Source organism: Carcharodon carcharias, chromosome 15 (assembly GCF_017639515.1).
Source record: "Carcharodon carcharias isolate sCarCar2 chromosome 15, sCarCar2.pri, whole genome shotgun sequence".
Taxonomy (NCBI): Eukaryota; Metazoa; Chordata; class Chondrichthyes; order Lamniformes; family Lamnidae; genus Carcharodon; species Carcharodon carcharias.
In genome coordinates, this window is record NC_054481.1 from 110,780,689 (window position 1) to 110,799,896 (window position 19,208).

The following is a 19,208-nucleotide window of genomic DNA, read 5'->3' on the forward strand; positions in this document are numbered from 1 at the left end:
TACTTGTCAGCCTAAGCCTGGATATTATTGATCTTGCTGCATTTGGATATGGACAGCTTCCGTATCTGAGGAGTCGCGAATGGTGATGAACGTTGTGCAATCACCAGCAAACATCCCCACTTCTGATCTTATGGTAGAAGGAAGGTCATTGACGAAGCAGCTGAAGGTAGTTGGGCCTCAGATGCTACCCTGAGGAACTAAGGAAATATTAGCATACTTCAAATCAATCTGATTAACTTTCCTTACACAGGCACAAACACAAATGACATACACAAGATACACATGCACATTCAAAACAAAGACGAGTACAGATACAAACACAGTCACGCAACACATATACACAAAATAACAACATGTTTGATACAGTGCCTTCCACATAGTAAAGCATTCCAAAGCACTTAAACAAAACATCCATAACATAGACACACACGCACACAAAGACACAGACACACACACACAACACAGACATACAACTACAAGAACCTAACACCTTTAACATAATGAAACCTCCCAAGGCAGTTCACAGGAGCATTGTAAAACAAAGTATGACACCAAGTCACAAATGGAAATATGACAGATGATGACCAAAAGCTTGGTCAAAGAGGTAGATTTTAAGGAGTGATTTAAGAGAGGAAAATGAGAAAGAGAGGTGGCAGGATGTCGGGAAAGTATTCCAGAGCTTGGAGCCTAGGCGACCGAAGGTGCGGCCACCAATGGTGGAGCAATTAAAATCAGGGATGCACAGGAGGCCAGAATTAGAGGAGCTCAGATATCTTGGAGGGTTGCGGGGCTAGAAGAGATTACAGATATAGGGAAGGGCAAGGCAATGGAAGGATCTGAAAGCAAAGGTGAGAATTTTAAAATCAAGATGTTGCTTGATCGGGAGCCAATGTAGTTAGCGATAACAGGAGTAATAGGGGAACAAGACTAGGTGTGAGTTAAGACACGGGCAGCAGAGTTTTGGATGACCTCAAGTTTATGGAGAGTAAAATATGTAGGAGACCAGCCAGGACTGCTGGTTGGAACAGTCAAGTCTAGAAGTAACAAAGACATTAGGGTTTCAGCAGCACATGAAATGAGACAGGGGTGAAGTCAGATGATGTTACGGAGGTAGAAATAGTTTTCGTGATGGCACAAATGTGAGGTCGAAAACTCACCTTGGGGTCTAATGTGACTGGCTTAATCTCAGACTGTTGCTAGGGAAAGGGAGGGAATCGGTAACCAGGGGATGAAGTTTGGAGTGGGGACCAAAAACAAAACTTCATGTGAAAATTAACATCGTGCCTTTGGATGATTTCACCAAAGGAAAGCATGTAAATGAGAAATAGGAGGGGCTAAGGTTAGATCATTGGGAACACCAGAAGTAACAGCAGCAGGAAGAGAAATCATTGCAAATGATTCTCTGGTTACAATTATCCTGGAATCCACAATGATCCTGGAATAGTGAGCAGTTTTAACAGATGAGAGTAGGATCCAATAGTGTTTTAAATGATCTATCCAGGTCTGGCAGTGAAAGGCTAAATCAGTTGTCTACGATATCCTTTCAAGTCTACAACCCTTGACTTCAGAGAGCGGAGATGAGGGCTGCACTGGGGAACAGCCAGACTGAGACAAATTAATGATTTTATTGGGGACTAGGGCATCAAAAGTGGAAACAAGGATTTGGCGAAGCAAATTCAGAAATGTTGTGGCAAACAGAGGGCCAAAGACTTGACAGTTGGGATTTTGCAGTGAAGTTGTAAGTGAAATGGAGGGTCGATTTTTTTTTTTCCCAGGCACAGATACAGAAAGGGATAGGATTGGGATGTGAAAAGGGGATGTGGTGGTGAGTGACACAGAAAAATGATCAGAGATGGCCTTAACTGTAATTCATATGATGCAACTAGCAAGAACATGCGAGATGACAAAGTCAAGGGGTGGCCAAGAGTAGAGGCTAGGGATTTTAAATGGAGGGAGAGACTTAGAAAGGAAAGATACACAACACAGACACACACAGCATAGCCACACCCAAAACGGACACAGAAAACACAGACACAGCATAGATACACACACAAAACAGACAATATATGCACAACACAGATACTTGCAGCACAGATACACAGAACATAGACACACAGAAAACAGACACAGCATAGATACACACATAAAACAGACAATACAAACACAACACTGACATATAATAATCTAGAGAACATGGAGTTTGATAGAGAGGAAAAGATTGATGAGGATGGAGAAAGTGACAGAGAAGGAGTGGTCATAGGGACGGCGAGTTATGGGAGGAGAATCTGTTGAGGAGGGAGGGGTGGTCAAGTGGGAGGCAGTGATGGGGAGGGAGGCAGTGATGTGTGGGGGAGGGAAGGAGTGATAGCGTTGAGGGGGTATTGGGGAGGGCAGTTGATAGGGTTGAAGACTGGAGTGGAGAGGACAGGGAAAATAATTCTCTCTCACTGACTAAAATTCCCATCTGCTCTATCTTGATAATAGTCCCATCGACCACATGGTCACAGGACCTCATCCCTTTGGGGTTCCTCCTGCCTCCCCCCTGCACTCCTCTCAAGGCCACCTCCACCATCACTATCCCTGCTCCTGTCCACTCACACTTCACACACCACTCTCTCCATGCCCATTTCTCGAGGCAGCTACTCTGTTACTTACTGTCACATCCCCTCACTGACCCCAACCATGCCTTTCACCCCTCCTGCCCCCCTCCCCCTTTTGTTTCTTTCACTTGCTGCTGCTCTTTGCTGAACAAGTTTTCCCCATTTTAATTCTGTTCCAAAAAACAGTCATATTGGACTCAAAATGTTAACTCTGTTTCTCTCTCCCTAGACGCTGCCAGACCTGCTGAGTTTTTCCAGCACTTTCTGTTTCTTATTTTTAATTCTGCGGGCCTTGAATGCTGGGGTTTGCTCTCAGCTCTGCGATTGGTAGATTTGGGATCTATTATCCACACACAGGCTTTGTAACAAGGAAGCTTTGGGTCTGGACTCTGCATTCCCATTGGTCGATAAGGCTGCACCTGCCTCTTTGCTGGTACTGGTCCAGTGTCAGTGCCTGGGGCTGTCTCCAGGAGCTCTCACTGCACTGTGATGGCATAATGCAGGAGGGGGAGACAGAGAGAGAGAGAGATGGAGAGACAATGAGTGACTGAAGAAAGGAAACATGCAGGAGGAGGAGGAGCAGGCTAGAACTCCCCACCCCAGGAACAGGAGCAACCTAGCCGGAGGTAATTACAGCCAATCTCAGACTGAGCTTTTGTGCGCAGGCTGTTGAGAAACATGAGCAGCTTAAGCTGGTGAGGAGGATGGGTGATGGGGTTCCTGTTACTGTACAGCTTGCCTCTCCCTGTCACATGCTGAGACTGCTGTAGGATGAGGGAGGCTGCTTGGCGGAGGGGCTTTTGTTAACCTTGGGTATTTTGCAGCTGCCTTTTATTCAAAGCAAATAAATCAGAATATTGAAACAATGAAAGAGTGTGGGGATCTGTCAGGAGTGATCAAAGACACCAAGAGCAATCTGAGGGCGACTGCAAAAAACGGGAAGTAAATCAAGGTGTGAAATGCTGCTGTTTAAGGATTTACAATATTAAATTACATGAATTATTACAGGGAGATTTTGTTTTAATCAGGGAGAATAATTGATGCTATCAATTGTACTGTGAATTCTCAGCAACAATAAATTATTTTGTTTTAAAGGCACAGCTTAAATTGAAAGAGTTTTGCAGATTGCGTGTGACGTGCTAATGCAGCAGCGTCGCTGTGATAGAGGATCTATAGAGCTGCTCCATCGTGGCCTACTCTCCCTTCTCTGTCTCCGGTATCCCTCACACAGGGTAATAGCAGCAATGTGTCAGCTCTTTCCCGGGCAGTCAGCTGTGGAAACTGTTATTTTAGGCCTCATCTAAAGCATCGTGTTATTGGGCTCCTGGTTCTTTGCTGGTGATGTGTCAGGTGCAGGACTATAAACAATCTGAATGTTCAAACTAAACAAATGAGACTGAAAATATACAGCATTGGCACAATACAGATAGTTAAAGCAATGTGGCTTTTATGTGCATACGGATCATAACCAGCACATCTATCTATCATAAAAATCCCTTGTGTATCTGTGTAAGAGGGTGCACGGGTATGTGTGAGATTGAGATTAAGTGAATTTGTGACTGTGAATGTGCTTGTGAACATGAGTGTGACTAATTGTACATGTGAGAGTGTGTTAGTGTAAGAGAGTGAATGAGGGAATTCAAGTGTGTGTGTGTGAACAAGAGAATGTAAATGTGAATGACTGTGTGGGATAGTGTGTTTCCTGAGTGTATTCTCTGATCAGAGCTGTAACAAGTTCAGAGAGCAGCTCTGTTTCCTTATTTATTGCCCTCCTCCTTCCTCTCACTCCCTCACACTCCCCTCTGCTCCACGCTTACCCACCGCACTCCCTTCTCCCCTCTCCACTGGCCTCCCTCTGCTCCACACTATCCCCACACCCCTCCCTTCACACTGCCCTCTCCGCTATATGCCCTCTGCTCTGCACTCCCTCCCACACCCCCTCTCCCCTGTACTCCCTCTGCGCCACACTCCCGTACTGCACTCCCCTCGCCCCACAGTGCTCTCTGCACTCCCCTCTCCTCTGTACTCCGTCTTCTCTGCATTCCCGACACTCCCCTATACTCCCCTCTACTCCACATTCTCCCACTGCACACCCCTCCCCCACACTACCCTCTCTCCTGTACTCCCTCTGCTCTGCATTGACCCACACTCCCCGCCCCCTGCAGCCCCTCTCCACTGTACTCCGTCTGCTCCGCATTCACCCCCACACTTCCCTCTCCCCTGTATTCCATCTGCTCTGCATTCCCCCAGCAATCCCTTCCCCCACATTCTTCTCTGCTGTCCCCATACTTTCCCCACTCCGCACTCCCCCATCGCACAGCCCTCTTCCCTGTACTCCATCTGCTCTGCACTCCCCCCAACACTACCCTCTCCCCCGTACTCCCTCTGCTCTGCACTCCTCCACCAAACTTCCCTCTTCCTCATACTCCTTCTGCTCCACACTACACCCTGCACTCCCCTCCCCCCACACACCCCTCTCCCCTGTACTCCCTCTATTCTGCACTCCACCTGCACTCCCCTCCCCCCGCACTCCACCCACACTCCCCTCTCCCTTGTACTCCCCTGTTCCACATTCCCCTCCACCACCCCCTCCCTCACCCAGTCATATTTGCAGTTTGCAGTCATTTTCTGTTCACTTGAAGTCTATAGTCAGTCTCCAGGTCCTCATCAGAGATTGAGTCTGGTTCTTTTTTTTAACCTGCACCTGAATGACCTCCTTCTGTCACAGATTCCCACATCTCATTGGCAGATCCACCTGGGATCACAGAAAGGCCCCCAGATTGGGTATTTTGGTCTCTATGAAGTTGAGACTTCACGCTAAAGATGTATGCAAGCTGATCTCAGTCCAACTGATGCGATACAATTGTCCTAGTTTGGGAGCATGGGACAGTGTTAGTCCATCTTTTGTCCCTGGCTCACTGTAGAATGATCTCAGTGGAATCCTTAATGGAGTCTGGATCAGACTCCTACATTCAACAGTCAGCTGGAGAAGCGCAAAGGGTCCACACCTGAAAGAGTAACTTTCTCTCTTCACAGATGCTGCCTCACTAGCTGAATGTTTCCAGCATCTGCAGTATTTCCATTTGTGTATGGAGAAGAACAGCTTTCCTTTTTTTAATTTGGGGAGTAGTGGGGTGAAAAATGTCTCTGTTCAGTAACATTCCTATTAAACCATTAATCGAGTAAATTTTCCCTTCTTCTTTTGCCTTGATGACGGAGGGATCTTATCATCCAGGGAGCACCTTGGTGCTGTTATTGTGCTAACTGAGCATCCTGGAGCTGAATTAATAGTGGTGGGACCTTGTCTGGGGCCAGGAGAGCTTCACAGGATCTCCCTAGTGACATCAGATTCAATAACACCTCCAGGAGCAACAAACTCCCAATCATGTCACTAACAATCCTTGCTTAACCTGAACAAAATTGAAGAGGATTATTGGACACAGATCCTCTGCCACCTGCAGTGACTCCAGAGCTAAGTGCACTGCCATGTCAGTGGCTGAGACAAACAAACAGCAGTCCTCAACTTTGATTCTAAATCTCTGCTGGGGCAACACAGGTGGGGCTTTAATCTGCCACAGCATCTCTGAGGTAGGGAAGGAGTATGAGAGTTCTATGAGAGTCCCTGTGCCTGATCCCTGTGCAATGCTCTAGAATTAAATAGACTTTACAGCATGGATTCAGGCCTTTCAGTCCAAGATCTATGCCAGTGTATATGCTCCACGCTAACCTACTCTCATCTACTTCATCTCAGCATATTCTTTATTCCTCCCTCCCTCATGTGTTTATCCAACTTCCCCTTCAATTAACCCATGCTATTTGCCTTAACATGTGATGGCGAATTCTGCATCCTAACTACTCTCCAGCTAAAGACATTTCTCTGGAATTTCCAAATGAATTTATTAGTGACTATCTTATATTTACGGCCCATAACTTGGACTTCCCCAAAATGGAAACATTTTCTTTATGCCTGCCTATCAAATCCTTTGTCATTTTAAAGGTCTCTATTGGCTCACTCCTTGGTCTTCTCTTCTCCAGAGAAGCTGGAAAGTGCATGTTGGAGGGAGTTCCCCTCTCCAAATTCCCCAAATCTGCAGGACTGTATCATTGATTATGTGAACTATCAGGTGATGTAGTCTGGATTGTTAATCAGTTGCTTGTGAATGGATTACCATGTACATAACCCAGTTTTCTGTCTTTCCTCTGTAGAAAGAAGTTAATCGGAGGGAAGGTACCAGGGCAACATGATGACCTCCCCAAACACAACCACGCCCAGCGATGTCCTCTTTCCAAATCCAACTTCTCAGCCAAACTGGTGCCCCCCCACTTGCACCTTCCCCCATTCCACCGCCCAACATATTAGTCACCGTGCCAACAATTACAAGCGGCATCCCAAGAGAAGGAAGTTAATCCGGCCTTCTCCCCCTCCTCCTCCCAATACTCCCATTCCCATCGAGCTCATTGATTTCAGTGAGATCCCGCCACGACATTCCTTCTTGGAACTGCTTTTCAATGGGTGTATTCTGTTTGGGATTGAGTTCAGCTATGCAATGGAAACAGCCTATGTCACTCCTATCCTCCTACAAATGGGCTTACCAGATGAACTGTACAGCATGGTTTGGTTCATCAGTCCCATATTAGGTACAGTACATTTCTTCAATGTATATTCAGAGGTTGCTATGTGTAGTTAGAGACTGGGGCCTAGCCCTGATATTGGGTTGGCCACAGATGGAGGAACACGTGACTGTATCTGGACAAATGCTGTGTACTGAGGAGGCAACTTGTCCTCTAAAAAGAAAGACTTGTGGTACCAAGGAGTGACAAATCCCCAGGATCAGATAGTTTACATCTCAGGGTTTTAAAGGAAGTAGGTGAGAACATTGCAAGTGCCCTAACTAATAATCTTCCAAAGTTCACTCAATTCAGTAGCCATTCCTTTAGATTAGAAAAGTACAGATGTCAATCTGCTATTTAAGAAAGGTGAAAGAGGGAAACCTGTGAATTATAGACCAGTTAATCTAACATCTGTTGGGAAATTGCTAGAGTCTAGAATTAAGGACAAGATGCCTGAACGTTTTGAATATTTTCAGCTGATCAGAGAAAGAAAGGGAGAGAGAGAGAACTTGGATTTGTAAAGGGTAGGCCATGACTGATGAATCTACTTGAATTTTGGAGATGTCTGAAATAGTGGACAGGGGAATGGCTATGGATGTTATCTATATTGACTTCTACAAGATGTTTAATGAAGTCTGCTATAATAGACTGTTAGTTAAAGTTGAAGCTCATGGAATCAAAGGCAATTTATTGACCTGGTTAGGAAATTGGCTGAATGGCAGGAGACAGAGAGTAGGGACAATGGGCAGATACTCTCATTGACAGAATGCGGCTAGTGGTTCCATGCAAGGATCAGTGTTGGGGGAGTTGTGGGGGTTAGGGGTATTTGCAGGAGGGTCTCATTCTCACACCTGGTTGTTTGTGGTTGCAGGTTTCTTGGTTCAGCCTGTGTTAGGTGCCTGGAGCGACAGCTGTTCCTCTCGCTTTGGCCGGCGCAGACCCTTCATACTGGTTCTGGCAATTGGTGAGTTACAGGGAATTGGAAACTCTCAGAAGTACCTCAGTCCGAAGGAAAGGTTCATGGTTTTGGTCTGGGCTTCTGAAGTGGCCAAATGGATGCTATGGAAGGAATCAAGAGATTTGAGTGCATTATTGGTTCTCGGAGATGTAGGATTCAAGACCCGGGAACACTAGGAGAACATTAGGAGTGAGGACGGATGTTGGGGAACTTTCTCATTCAGAGGTTAATTGAGTAGGGAATAAATTACCAGGGGAGAATTTATATCAGACAGTAAATGGGGCTGAGGCAATTTGATATGGTTCTAGAGGGAGAAAGTATTGAGGGAAATGGGGAGAATGTGGGTAGGTATTGTTGAGGGATATGATAAGTTGGTAATGCTGCTTTGTGTTAAATGAGAAGGGTTTTGGTCTGTTTCTCTTGTGATGCCTGTTGTTCCTGCTTCAATTTTATTCTGAACATGCTGGTCCATTTCCAGTTTTGATCCTGGTTTGATTCCAGATTCTGGTTTGTTTCTGTTCCAAGTCTAATGTGAGTTTGATCCTGTTTCCAAGTTTGATCCAAATTTGATTTTGTATTGGGTTTGATTCTGTTCTGAGGTTGAGCCTGTTGTCAAGTTTGATCCGGGTTTGATTCTGTTCCTGGGGTTATCCAGGTTTAATTCCGTGTCTGTGTTTAATTTTGTATCCAAGTTTTTCCGTCTTTGATTCAGTTCCAGGTTTGATTCTGTTTTGGGGTTTAATCCTGGTCCTGGTTTGGTCCTGTTATCATGTTGTTCTGTTCTGGGTTTGTTTCTGCTCTGGATTTGATCCTGTTTCCATGTTGTTCTGCTCCAGGTGCACTGATTGGCCTCTCGTTGCTACTCAATGGTCAGGACATTGGTCTTGCTGTTGCTGACACAGTGACTAACCACAAATGGGGCATCATTCTGACTATCTGTGGTGTTGTATTAATGGATTTCAGTGCCGACTCAGCAGACAACCCGAGCCACGCCTACATGATGGATGTCTGCTGCCCAGAGGATCAGGATCGAGGCTTGAATATCCACGCTCTACTGGCAGGTGCATCTTGATTCATTATCATCATCTTGGTTGCTTCATGAGCTTAATGCGCCTCAGTCAGAGTCTGGGGTCCGTCCAGAGACTGGGGTTCAATCAGACTCTATTCCAGTATGACATTTCTATTTCTTGCACCAGCCCTTCAATTAACACTGACCTGGCCCTTCCCCATTCCCCTGTCTTTCCCCAGTCTCCTATCCTTCCCCTGTCTACTACCCTCCACATATATGGAGTGTGGCATCAAGGGGCCCTAGCAAAATGGAAGTCAGTGGGAATCAGGGGAAAAACTCTATAATGGTTGGAGTCATAGCTAGCAAAAGGGAAGGTGATTATGGTTGTTAGAAACCAATCATCTCAGCCCCAGGACATCACTGATGATGTCCTAGGCCTAATTTTCTTCACCTGCTTCATCACCTTCTCTCCAACATAAGGTTAGAATTGAGGATGTTCATTAATGACTGCACAATGTTCAGTACCATTTGTGACTCCTCAGATACTGAAGCAGTGGGCTGAATAATATGCTCCCAAATTGGGAGCATTAGACACTTCACTGAGTGAATATGGGGCATGATGAAGTTGGGCTCCGTTTCTGTATTCATCATCATGCTGGCTTGCAATAATATGGTAGGTGGGCGGGTCAAAAAGTCAGAAACTCAACCGCATTATTCAAATGGAAATTGAGAAGGCAATTAAGGTCAGTAATGATCGAACTCACAGCAATAATACATTGTGAAGACAATAATATGCCTTCAGGGTGAGAATCATGACAGGTGGGGAATCCATTTTTTGATGGATAAGCTTTTTTGGGTGGGTTTTCAAACTGCAGCTGAGACCAGTTAACACATCAGTGACTACAGGAACTGCTCACGTGAATGAGCAGAGGAACCTTTTGGAATTGTTTCATCAGGAGGACTCTGATTCAGAGGGCTGCATTTGCTAGCAAGCACACTGGAACAAGATTGCTCATACTGCTGCCTTACTCATCCTGGCTGACCTCATGAGGTCACTGAGTCCTTTGTGGCACTTGGACCAAATCCTTCTCACCATTCCCACACTGTTGACCTCTTGGGCCACCTCCTCCCACACAGCACGTGTCTGGCTGGGCTTCCTCCTCTTGCCAGTGGTTGGCATGAACTGGTCACATAAAAATGAACTGCACGCAGGAGGGCACCAAAGGAGGCCTCACTGAATCTGGAGGCTGGTTTGACCCTTCTCTCCTCTCGCTCTGATGGCACTAACCATTTATGTATGGAAACATATAACAAATGTACAACTCCTCAATTCCAAAGGATGGGAGACTTGCTGATTTTTTAAATTTCTGCCACCTATGAAGTTTGACATGGATTGCAGAGATTAGTTACAATTTAAGTGCAATTACCTGACCAGACTGGAAAATGCACAAATCTTACCTCTGTATAGTTAATTCACTAGATTGATTATCTGATGGGTCACCTGACACTGTCCCATGCCAAGAGGGAAAGTGCCGACTGTGACCTTGTTCCAGGTCACAGCGTGCAGCCTCTGAGACCAGGCATCTCACTCTCCAGCAGTCATTGGGCGAGATGGAGCTCTACAACCCGCCCTTGCTGCTAATTGGCAGCAATTAATGCATTATCAGGCACACACTGACGGCAGGCCCAGAAGTCAGAACACCAGTGACTTCTGCGTGCGGATCCCGCCGCCGACGTGCGAACATATTATTCTGCCCAGTGTGTTTGCATGCAGCAAGACCTGGACAACATTCAGGCTTGGGCTAATAATTGGCAACTAACACTCGTGCCATATGTGCCAGGCAATGGCCATCTCCAACAAGAGAATATAACCATCTCTCTTGGATGCCCAATTGCATTACCATCACTGAATCTCACACCATCAATATCCTGGGGATTACTATTGACCAGAAACTTAACTGATGCAGCCATATAAATATTGTGGCTACAAGAGCAGGTAAGAGGCTAGGAATTCAGGTGTGAGTAAACACCTCCCCAAATTCTTTCCACCATCTAAAAGCCACAAGCCAGGAATGTGATGGAATACTCTCCACTTGCCTGGATGAGTGCATCTCCAACAATATTCAAAAAGTTTGACACCATCCAGGACAAAGCAGCCCACTTGATTAGCACCCCTTCCACCATCTTGATTATTCAATCTCATTCAAGCAGCACACAGTGGCATCAGTGTGTACCATCTGCAAAATGCATTGTAGCAACTTGCCAAGGTTCTTTCAACAGCACCTTCCAAAGCTGCAACCTCTTCCACCCAGAGGAACAAGGGCAGCAGAAGGATTGGAACACTACCACCTGCAAGTCCCCCTCCCAGGCACACACAATCCTGACTTGGAATTAAATCGCTGTTCTGTATCTATACCAGATGAACTGCAGCGATTCACCACCACTTTCTCAAAGGCAATTAGGGGTGGGCAATAAATGGTGGCCTTGTGAACGATGCCTACAATGCAAGAATGAATAAAAAGAACATCCCCTACCCTCTATTTACCCCATGCTTCCACTTGCCCCTGCTCTTCGCTTTCCCTTGCTTCCGTTCAGTTTTATGTGGTGTTACTGGGACCTGGAATGATATTTGCCCAAATGCTTTGCTGCATTATATTTTTCTTTTAAATCTATCCAGGTCTGGGAGGTGGATTTGGTTACATCATTGGTGGGATCAAGTGGGACCGGACAAATTTTGGAAAAGTGTTAGGAGGTCAGCTTCGGGTTGTCTACATTTTCACTGCAATAACACTGACCATAACTACCATCCTGACACTGACCAGTATCCCAGAAAAGCGGCTGAACACACAGGGCAAAAGGAAGAAAGTGATGAAGAGCCCCAGCCTTGCTCTACCTCCCTCTCCACCAATGGTTCTCGAAGAAGGTGGAGGCCAGACTGCCAGTCAAAATGCCACGCGGATGTACACCAGCATGACTAGTCCCATTTCCCCACTGAGCCCCCTGACCCCCAAGTACGGGAGTTTTATGAGCCGCGACAGCTCTCTGACTGGGATTAATGAGTTTGCCTCATCCTATGGGACCTCTTATATTGACACTGTCCTCATCGACTGCTACACAGGGGCCAATGACCAGTACATCAGCTTTCCCAGACACACACTGAGCGCCAGTCTCCCCCGGATACCCGATGCAGTGGAAAATGAGGAAATGGGGTCCTCAGTGGTCAGTGAGAATACAGGGAGCCTGCAGGTTGCTTCGCTCGATGCCACGAGAAACCCAGCATCAGGAATTCTCAAAAGACCTGAAACTTTGAGCATTCCAAACAATTACCTTGGAAACGGTGGTGACAACAATCGGAGGAGGACAGTAACCTTCAGTCAACAGGTACAAACACTTCAGAGGGACAAACAGCAGTGAGGGGAGCAAACTGCACAGTGAGTGGGGAGAATCAGCCCAGTGAGGCCAAACTGCACAGTGAGGGGGCAAACAACTCAATGATGGGCAGAATCATTTAAGAGTTATCTTACAGGAATAATAATCCAAAGAACATTAGTTCAAATTCCACCAGGGGAGTTTGAGAAGTTTGGTTTAAAAAAAACCTGGAAAAAAAAGCCAGTGTCAGTAAAAATGACCACAAAGCTGTAAGGTCCTAACTGATTCACCAATGTTCTTTAGGGAAAGAAAGCTGCTATCCTTACTCAGTCTGAGCCTATATGTGACTTCAGTCCCACACCAACATTGTTGATTCTTAACTCCCCACTAAAGTGGTTACTTGGTCATATCAAACCATGAGTGGGTTAGTTAGGCCAAGACATTACTGGTCTTTAGCCAAAGAGACCACCACCTCAGTCAGACTGCTTTTAGTCAAGAAATTCCAGACCATTTTTGGTGCAGAAACAAAACAATCTGACTGTAGTAGGGCACCTGAGCTGGAGTTGGTTCTGCCTGAGTAATTTTCAGGCATGCTGAGGGAAGGAATAGGATCTTCCCTCATGATGTGAGACAGCTAGGATGCTGGCTCCTTCTGGAAACCTTGCCAGATCCAAGCAGCGTACAATCAATGGAAAGCACACCTGGTCCATCCCAGGAAAGCTTGTCATCTAACAGTCCTGGGAAAGTCCTACGCCATCTGGAAAGCAGCAGGGCTCCCCTCTATGGAATTTGGGAATCCCTGTGGGTCAGCTTCTGGGAGTATCATAAAAGGCACAAACATCTATCCCTGAGGTTGGGGGATCATTGCTGGTTCAGAGTTGCTGCAGTATCCTAATTTGAATGTCTGTGCTCTCTCACTGTTTCAGACCCTGAGCTCAGGCTCCATCAGACCTAGAATGTTCCAATCCAACTTTACCTTCAGTTTATCACCCTTCTTCTGTTCTGTAAACATTTTGTGATTCTACCACAGTCTGATTTACCTATTTGTGATCTCTCATCCCTAATGCAACTCAAATCTACACACTCAAGCATAATCAGTGCCAGTGCCTTTCCAATCCGGCTGTGGAACATGACAACAGAAAGTTGAAGATTCTACAAGCAGGAGAGTTCAAACGTGCACAATCAGCCCATTGAGCACCACTTACCAAGTATCAGTAAAATACTGAAAATCACAGTTTCAGTCACAAAAATGAAGAAGGCTACTTTCAGCAGCCTCCTCTGCCTCTTCCCTGTCACAGATTTTGCATTCTCTAACACAGATGATATATTTTACATATAATATAGTTTTAAAACAGTTGAATTGGTCATTATCACATTGCTGTTTCTGAACTTTCTGTGTGCAAATTGGCTGTTGTCTTTTCTGCATTACAACAGTGACTGCACTTCTAAAATAATTCATTTCTTGTACTGCGTGTTAGAACTTCCTGCGTTTGTGAAAGGCACTATATACATGAAAGTTTTTCTCTAAGGCGGAGTCTATTGTTAAGAAAAACCCAAAAGAAACAAAGGGAAGATTCCCAGTTCATTTGGATAGCAGTAAGTTTCTACTAACTGGCTGCTCATAGTAATGTGTGCTCCTTAAAGACATGCAAGCGATACTGTAACTGAAATTAAGGAAATGGCAGACATGCTGCATAATCACTTTTTATCAGTCTTTATAAAGAGGGAAGAGGAATAACTACCAGGGAGATGAAGAAACCGAGGCGCTGTGCAAGTCTGGTGAAACCCCTACTTTGTATGTGTTTGGATATCAGAGAGGGAGAGGTTGGGGCATGACTGTGGTAGCCCATGAAGGACAGGTAACTCACTGTCTAGGTACTTGGATGAGATAACAGAGACTAAAATCTTTAAAAGATTTAGCATTTCACAGACTGGGCTGGAGCTCCTTAGACATTTATCTGTTTTAAGTGTTTTTCAGATTACCAAGCCCCTTGAGTACAACAATCTTTATGCACAATTCACATGTTACTTAAATGCCTGGCTTCTTATTGTTCTTTTGCTGGCACTATGCCAAGGCTGGAGTTTACCACAGTTTGATCACCAATCGGATAATGAAAAAACCATCCATATCTGCAACCTTTAGCCCTTGAAACAAAAGAGCTACATGTGTTGGTGTCAGTCCCTTTAAGATGATTGCAAAGCCTGCAAAGGTTCAAAAAGGTTTGAGGCTGTGTAAAGTATGGTGTCAGTGTGACATATACATAGTTTGGAGTATAATTCACTTTCAATGACTGCAAAATTATCAGTCTCAATCTCAGGGGCCACAAATTGGGAAATTGAAATGTTTCACAATGGTAACTGAGGACTAGAAGGTACAGCATAGAAGATGATTTGTTCTGTATCTAACCAGTGCTGTATCTGCCCTGGGAGTGTTAGAGAAATGGCCCATTTCTTAGCTATTAAAATTGTTCCTTGTAAGTGAGGGGCTCAAATTCTACAGGACAAGAATTAAAGTTCGGATCAACAGGGAATATGCAATAACATTTTTAGAGAAAAGTTATAGAGGAAATTGTGGAATATATTAACAGGGAAGGACAATGAAACAGAGAGTGTAGGTAGGTTCAGGAGACAGTTACTGTAGATGTGTGTCTAGAGGACGAAGCAATCAAGAAACTTTGAGTTGATGGGTATGTAGGGTTGAAGGATTAGTTGAGAGCCACAATGAGAGTCAGCAGCTTCAGGAGAAAGAAAAGCTTGTACCTAAATAGTACCTTTCACAACCACTGGATATCCTAAAGCACTTCATAGTCAAGTACTTCTGAAGCGTAGTCACTTTTATAAGGAATTCAGGCATGATAAATAAGTCTGTCAAATTGTAGCAAAGTGGAAAGGTTTATAAAGCATGAAATGTGACCTAACAACCTATGCAGTAATTAACACAGCTTAACAGTTTATACTTTCCTTTTCGGCTATTGACTAGATTCACCTTGTAAGCTTCTCAAACTTCTGTGGTTTCTTCAATCTTCTGTGAACTGCTCAGACATATGTAGTTCATTGATCCTGGGTAGGGGCAGTCCCTTCCCTTTGGATCTTTCTTCTCTCCGCTGCAATGAACATGGTTTCGACCTCCTTTCTTATACTCTAGACAGTTAATTAGTCCCCTCCTCCGCAAACCATTTGAGTCAATTGACCAGTTACCAGGGCACATAATTGATATTTAATTGGTCCCTAGCATCCAATGTTAACTGTTGATCTACCTTGAGCCACTTGGTGATGGGTTACTGTGACTCGGCAGGTGGCAAGGAATGTCTCAGCAAAGCCTGGGAGAACACACAGGCCGGGGCTGGCCTCGGCCTCATTGGCTCAGCCTATCATATTGGTGCATTGCCACCTACAGATGTTGTTGAAGCAGTGCAGAGAACAGCCAATGGCACATTAACTATGGCTGCAATTTTTGGAGTGACCACTTGCCTAACTGCGCAAATCTGAAAAATAGAAAATGATCCACTGAATTATTTCATTGGAGGTTGTACTTCAGGAGTCTTTCTCAGAGTGAGAGCTCACAGCTATATGACTGGTACCTTAGCCTGCCTTGGCCTTGGCGTAATTGCAGCTCTCACGAAGATGGGAAAGATGGAGGGTTGGCCTTTAGCAGGACCTCCAAAATTTGACAACAGCTCAAGCAGTGCAAACTATTGTAATATAGTGCATCCAGTCCAAAAAAACAAATATATTTCTAAGTAAGAGAAATCACACACATCCAGACACCTTATCAGTTATATACTAGTTTTGACTAGTTTAGTAGTTGCATGCATTTACAAACATATATGCAAACTAAGGTTACAAAGGTTCAAACAGACCCAGATTTTTGTCCTCGGGTTGGATGTGTAGAGTTGGGAAATGTCCCCCTATGGTTGACCCAGCCTTTAAAAATGTCCACCCACAGGTCGGATTTTCAGTTGGGGGATGTGGGCTGAAATAGGAGTCGGGGCAGGAAACCCTGGAGTGTGGAGGCTGCTGGGTGTGGAGGTGGGCTGTGCAGAAGGCAAAGGAGCCCTCCAACCCTCACCCCCCCTCCACACACTCCCTACACCCCATCCATGCCAACCTATGCCAATCCATGCACCCCACTTACCCACCCCATGATCCCTCAAAACCCCTATGCCAACTCATGCCCCTTACCCAACCCCATGGCACCTCATACCACCATGTGAACAGTGCCAACTCATGCCCTCCACCCACCACTCTTTGCCCTTACCCCCTCCATGCCAACTCACCTCATATCCTTGGACACTTCCTTGACAGCTTTGACAGCTAGACAGCTCTTTAACAGTTCTTTGACAACTGGACCATTCCAAAGAGTTTGTGCATAAGAATACATAATCATGTTCACTTTTAACAATCCCAAGGGTGCCTTACCTCTCCCAAAGGGGTCCCCGTACCCAACCAAAGGAGTACCATACATCTCCAAAGGTGTACCCTGGCTACCCAAAGGAATCCAGCAAGTTCAGACCTTCTCTTCTTACCTGTTCTAATCCGCACACTTCGTGTTTCACCCTCTTGGCCTAACAAAATCCCACTTCAGTGGAGGCAGCTGATGATTTAAATGGTCAGCTGCCTCTGAGAATTATGCATGCACGAACCCTGGCTTGACTCCACTCCCGCCTCCGCAAAGATGGGAAATGCCGGTTTGAGGTGGGACTTAGATATTTCGGCCATTTCTGGGATTTTCGTCACAATGGAGAGACTGTCCCTCATGGCAAAAATCTGGACCTTAGCATCTAAGCTGTTGTACTTCAGGTTATACAGACATGTGCTGCATAAACTTGAATACATGGTTTAATTCCCTTACAAAGCATGATTTTCTCATACACTATTCTACTGTAGGGAAACACAGCAGCTCATTTGCACATAGCAAGCTCTCACAAACAACAATGCAATAATGACCAGATAAACTTTTTTTGTGATATTGATTGAGGGATAAGTACTGAGTTTGGGACTCCTATCTCAGAAAAGACAGTGACCACATTAAAAGAGGTCCACATCCCAATGTTTGGGTACTAGTGCACAATTACCAATGCTCTTCTAATAATAATATGGGATTTTTAACTTACACCTGAGAATGCAGACAGGGTCCCAGTTTAATGTATGATCTGAAATATGACACCTCTGACAGTGAAGTAGTCTGCCAGTACTGCACTGGAGTGTCAGCCTAGATTGCTGTGCTCAAATCCTGGTGGTACGAGTGCTAACAACTGAACCAAGGATGGTTTCTGAATCCTAGTGAGTGTCAGCACCTTCAGGAGAGGAAGGGAGCTGAACCCCAGTGAAAATCAGCACCTTCAGGAGAGAAGGGGGGCCTGAACACCAGTGAGAGTCAGCACCTTCAGGAGAGGAGGGGAGCTGAACCCCTGTGACAGTCAGCACCAGGAAAGGAAGGCAGATAACTGAAAAGGTACAGAACTGCAGAATGAACTGACAAACTCCTATGTAGAGAGGTTGATGTGCTCAGATTGCAGTGACTGAGTTTAATTTTGTTGCAGGTTGCGAATATCTTGCTGAATGGAGTGAAATACGAAACTGACTTGAATGGATCAGGAGAATTATCAGAAAGGCCTCTCTCCACATCCTCCTTGTTCTCATCAATCTGTCAGATGCCAAAACCGTTGCGGAATCTGTGTGTTAATCACTTCTTAGGTACAGTCTCTCACTGTCTGTTCAGTAGTCATTGAATGTCAGGCTGGTAAATTCTGAACTGGGAGGATGGGTAGGGACAGATGGGTGAAATAGGAGAGAGATCGAGCACATCCCACTAAGACAGCAATGACGTTGCCTCTCCCACAGCCCTGACCCAGCCCTACCCCAAATTCACAAATAACATTCTCTGTGACTGTGACCATGGTGCTCTATCCCTCCTCATCCTTCTCAACCTGTCTGCAGCCTTTGACATGGTCGACCACACCATCCTCCTCCAATGCTTCTCCTCCATTGTCCTACTCAATGAGACTGCCCTCGCCTTCTGTCTTTCTTACCCATCTGACCATAGCCAGAGTATCTCAAGCAATGGATTCCCTTCCTTTCCCTGCACTGTTAACTCTGGAGTCATGGTATCTATAAAGGTGGGTGCATGGGATATAAATTTAAGTTTGTTTTTGCAATCTCTGATCTGCTCATTGTATCTGTGACCAGCTGTAGTTCTGTAGTGCCACCACCAGGTGTCAAATGACTACAGGCAGCCTTCCTCCCTAAGACACTGCTCTGGGTCCCAACACCCAGCACCACTCTGACACCATCATCCACCAGTTTCTCACGCCCATGTTCTGCTGTGTGGTCGTTCTGTTCTGTATGGCACTGGTGATTGTGCAGCGGGACACAAACGTTGGGATGTGGACCTCCTTCAATGTGGACATTGTGTGGTTTGAGATAGGAGTCCCACACCCATTCCCACTGACCACTATTGCAAACGTAAAAATGCTGAGAAAGACTCTGAAGTCTCAGGAGAAATTGCTATATCATACTTAATTGGCAAAAGAACCAAATGTCTACACCGCACATTGTTGAGCTGGAAGCAGATTCAATTTTTTTTTAAATTTCGATAAATACTTGAAAGGGAGAAATTTGCTGGGCTATGGAGAAAAAGTAGAGGAATAAGACGAATTAA

At 45.3% G+C, this 19,208-nt stretch overlaps 1 protein-coding gene across 3 annotated transcripts in view; it reads left to right on the forward strand.

Moving 5' to 3' along the window:
- The first annotated feature begins 6,778 nt into the window (after nt 1–6,778).
- Nucleotides 6,779–19,208, forward strand: part of slc45a1 (solute carrier family 45 member 1) — a 31,474-nt gene continuing 19,044 nt past the window's right edge. The window contains exons 1-5 of one of the 3 annotated variants that reach the window (XM_041206590.1): nt 6,779–7,238; nt 8,083–8,175; nt 9,006–9,230; nt 11,856–12,559; nt 18,091–18,244. In XM_041206590.1, the coding sequence (XP_041062524.1) occupies nt 6,842–7,238; nt 8,083–8,175; nt 9,006–9,230; nt 11,856–12,559; nt 18,091–18,244 (1,573 nt within the window). In that variant the 5' untranslated portion in view covers nt 6,779–6,841. Of the gene's footprint in view, nt 7,239–8,082; nt 8,176–9,005; nt 9,231–11,855; nt 12,560–18,090; nt 18,269–19,208 lie in introns of all 3 variants that reach the window. The other 2 variants (XM_041206591.1, XM_041206592.1) reach the window with 2 other exon arrangements.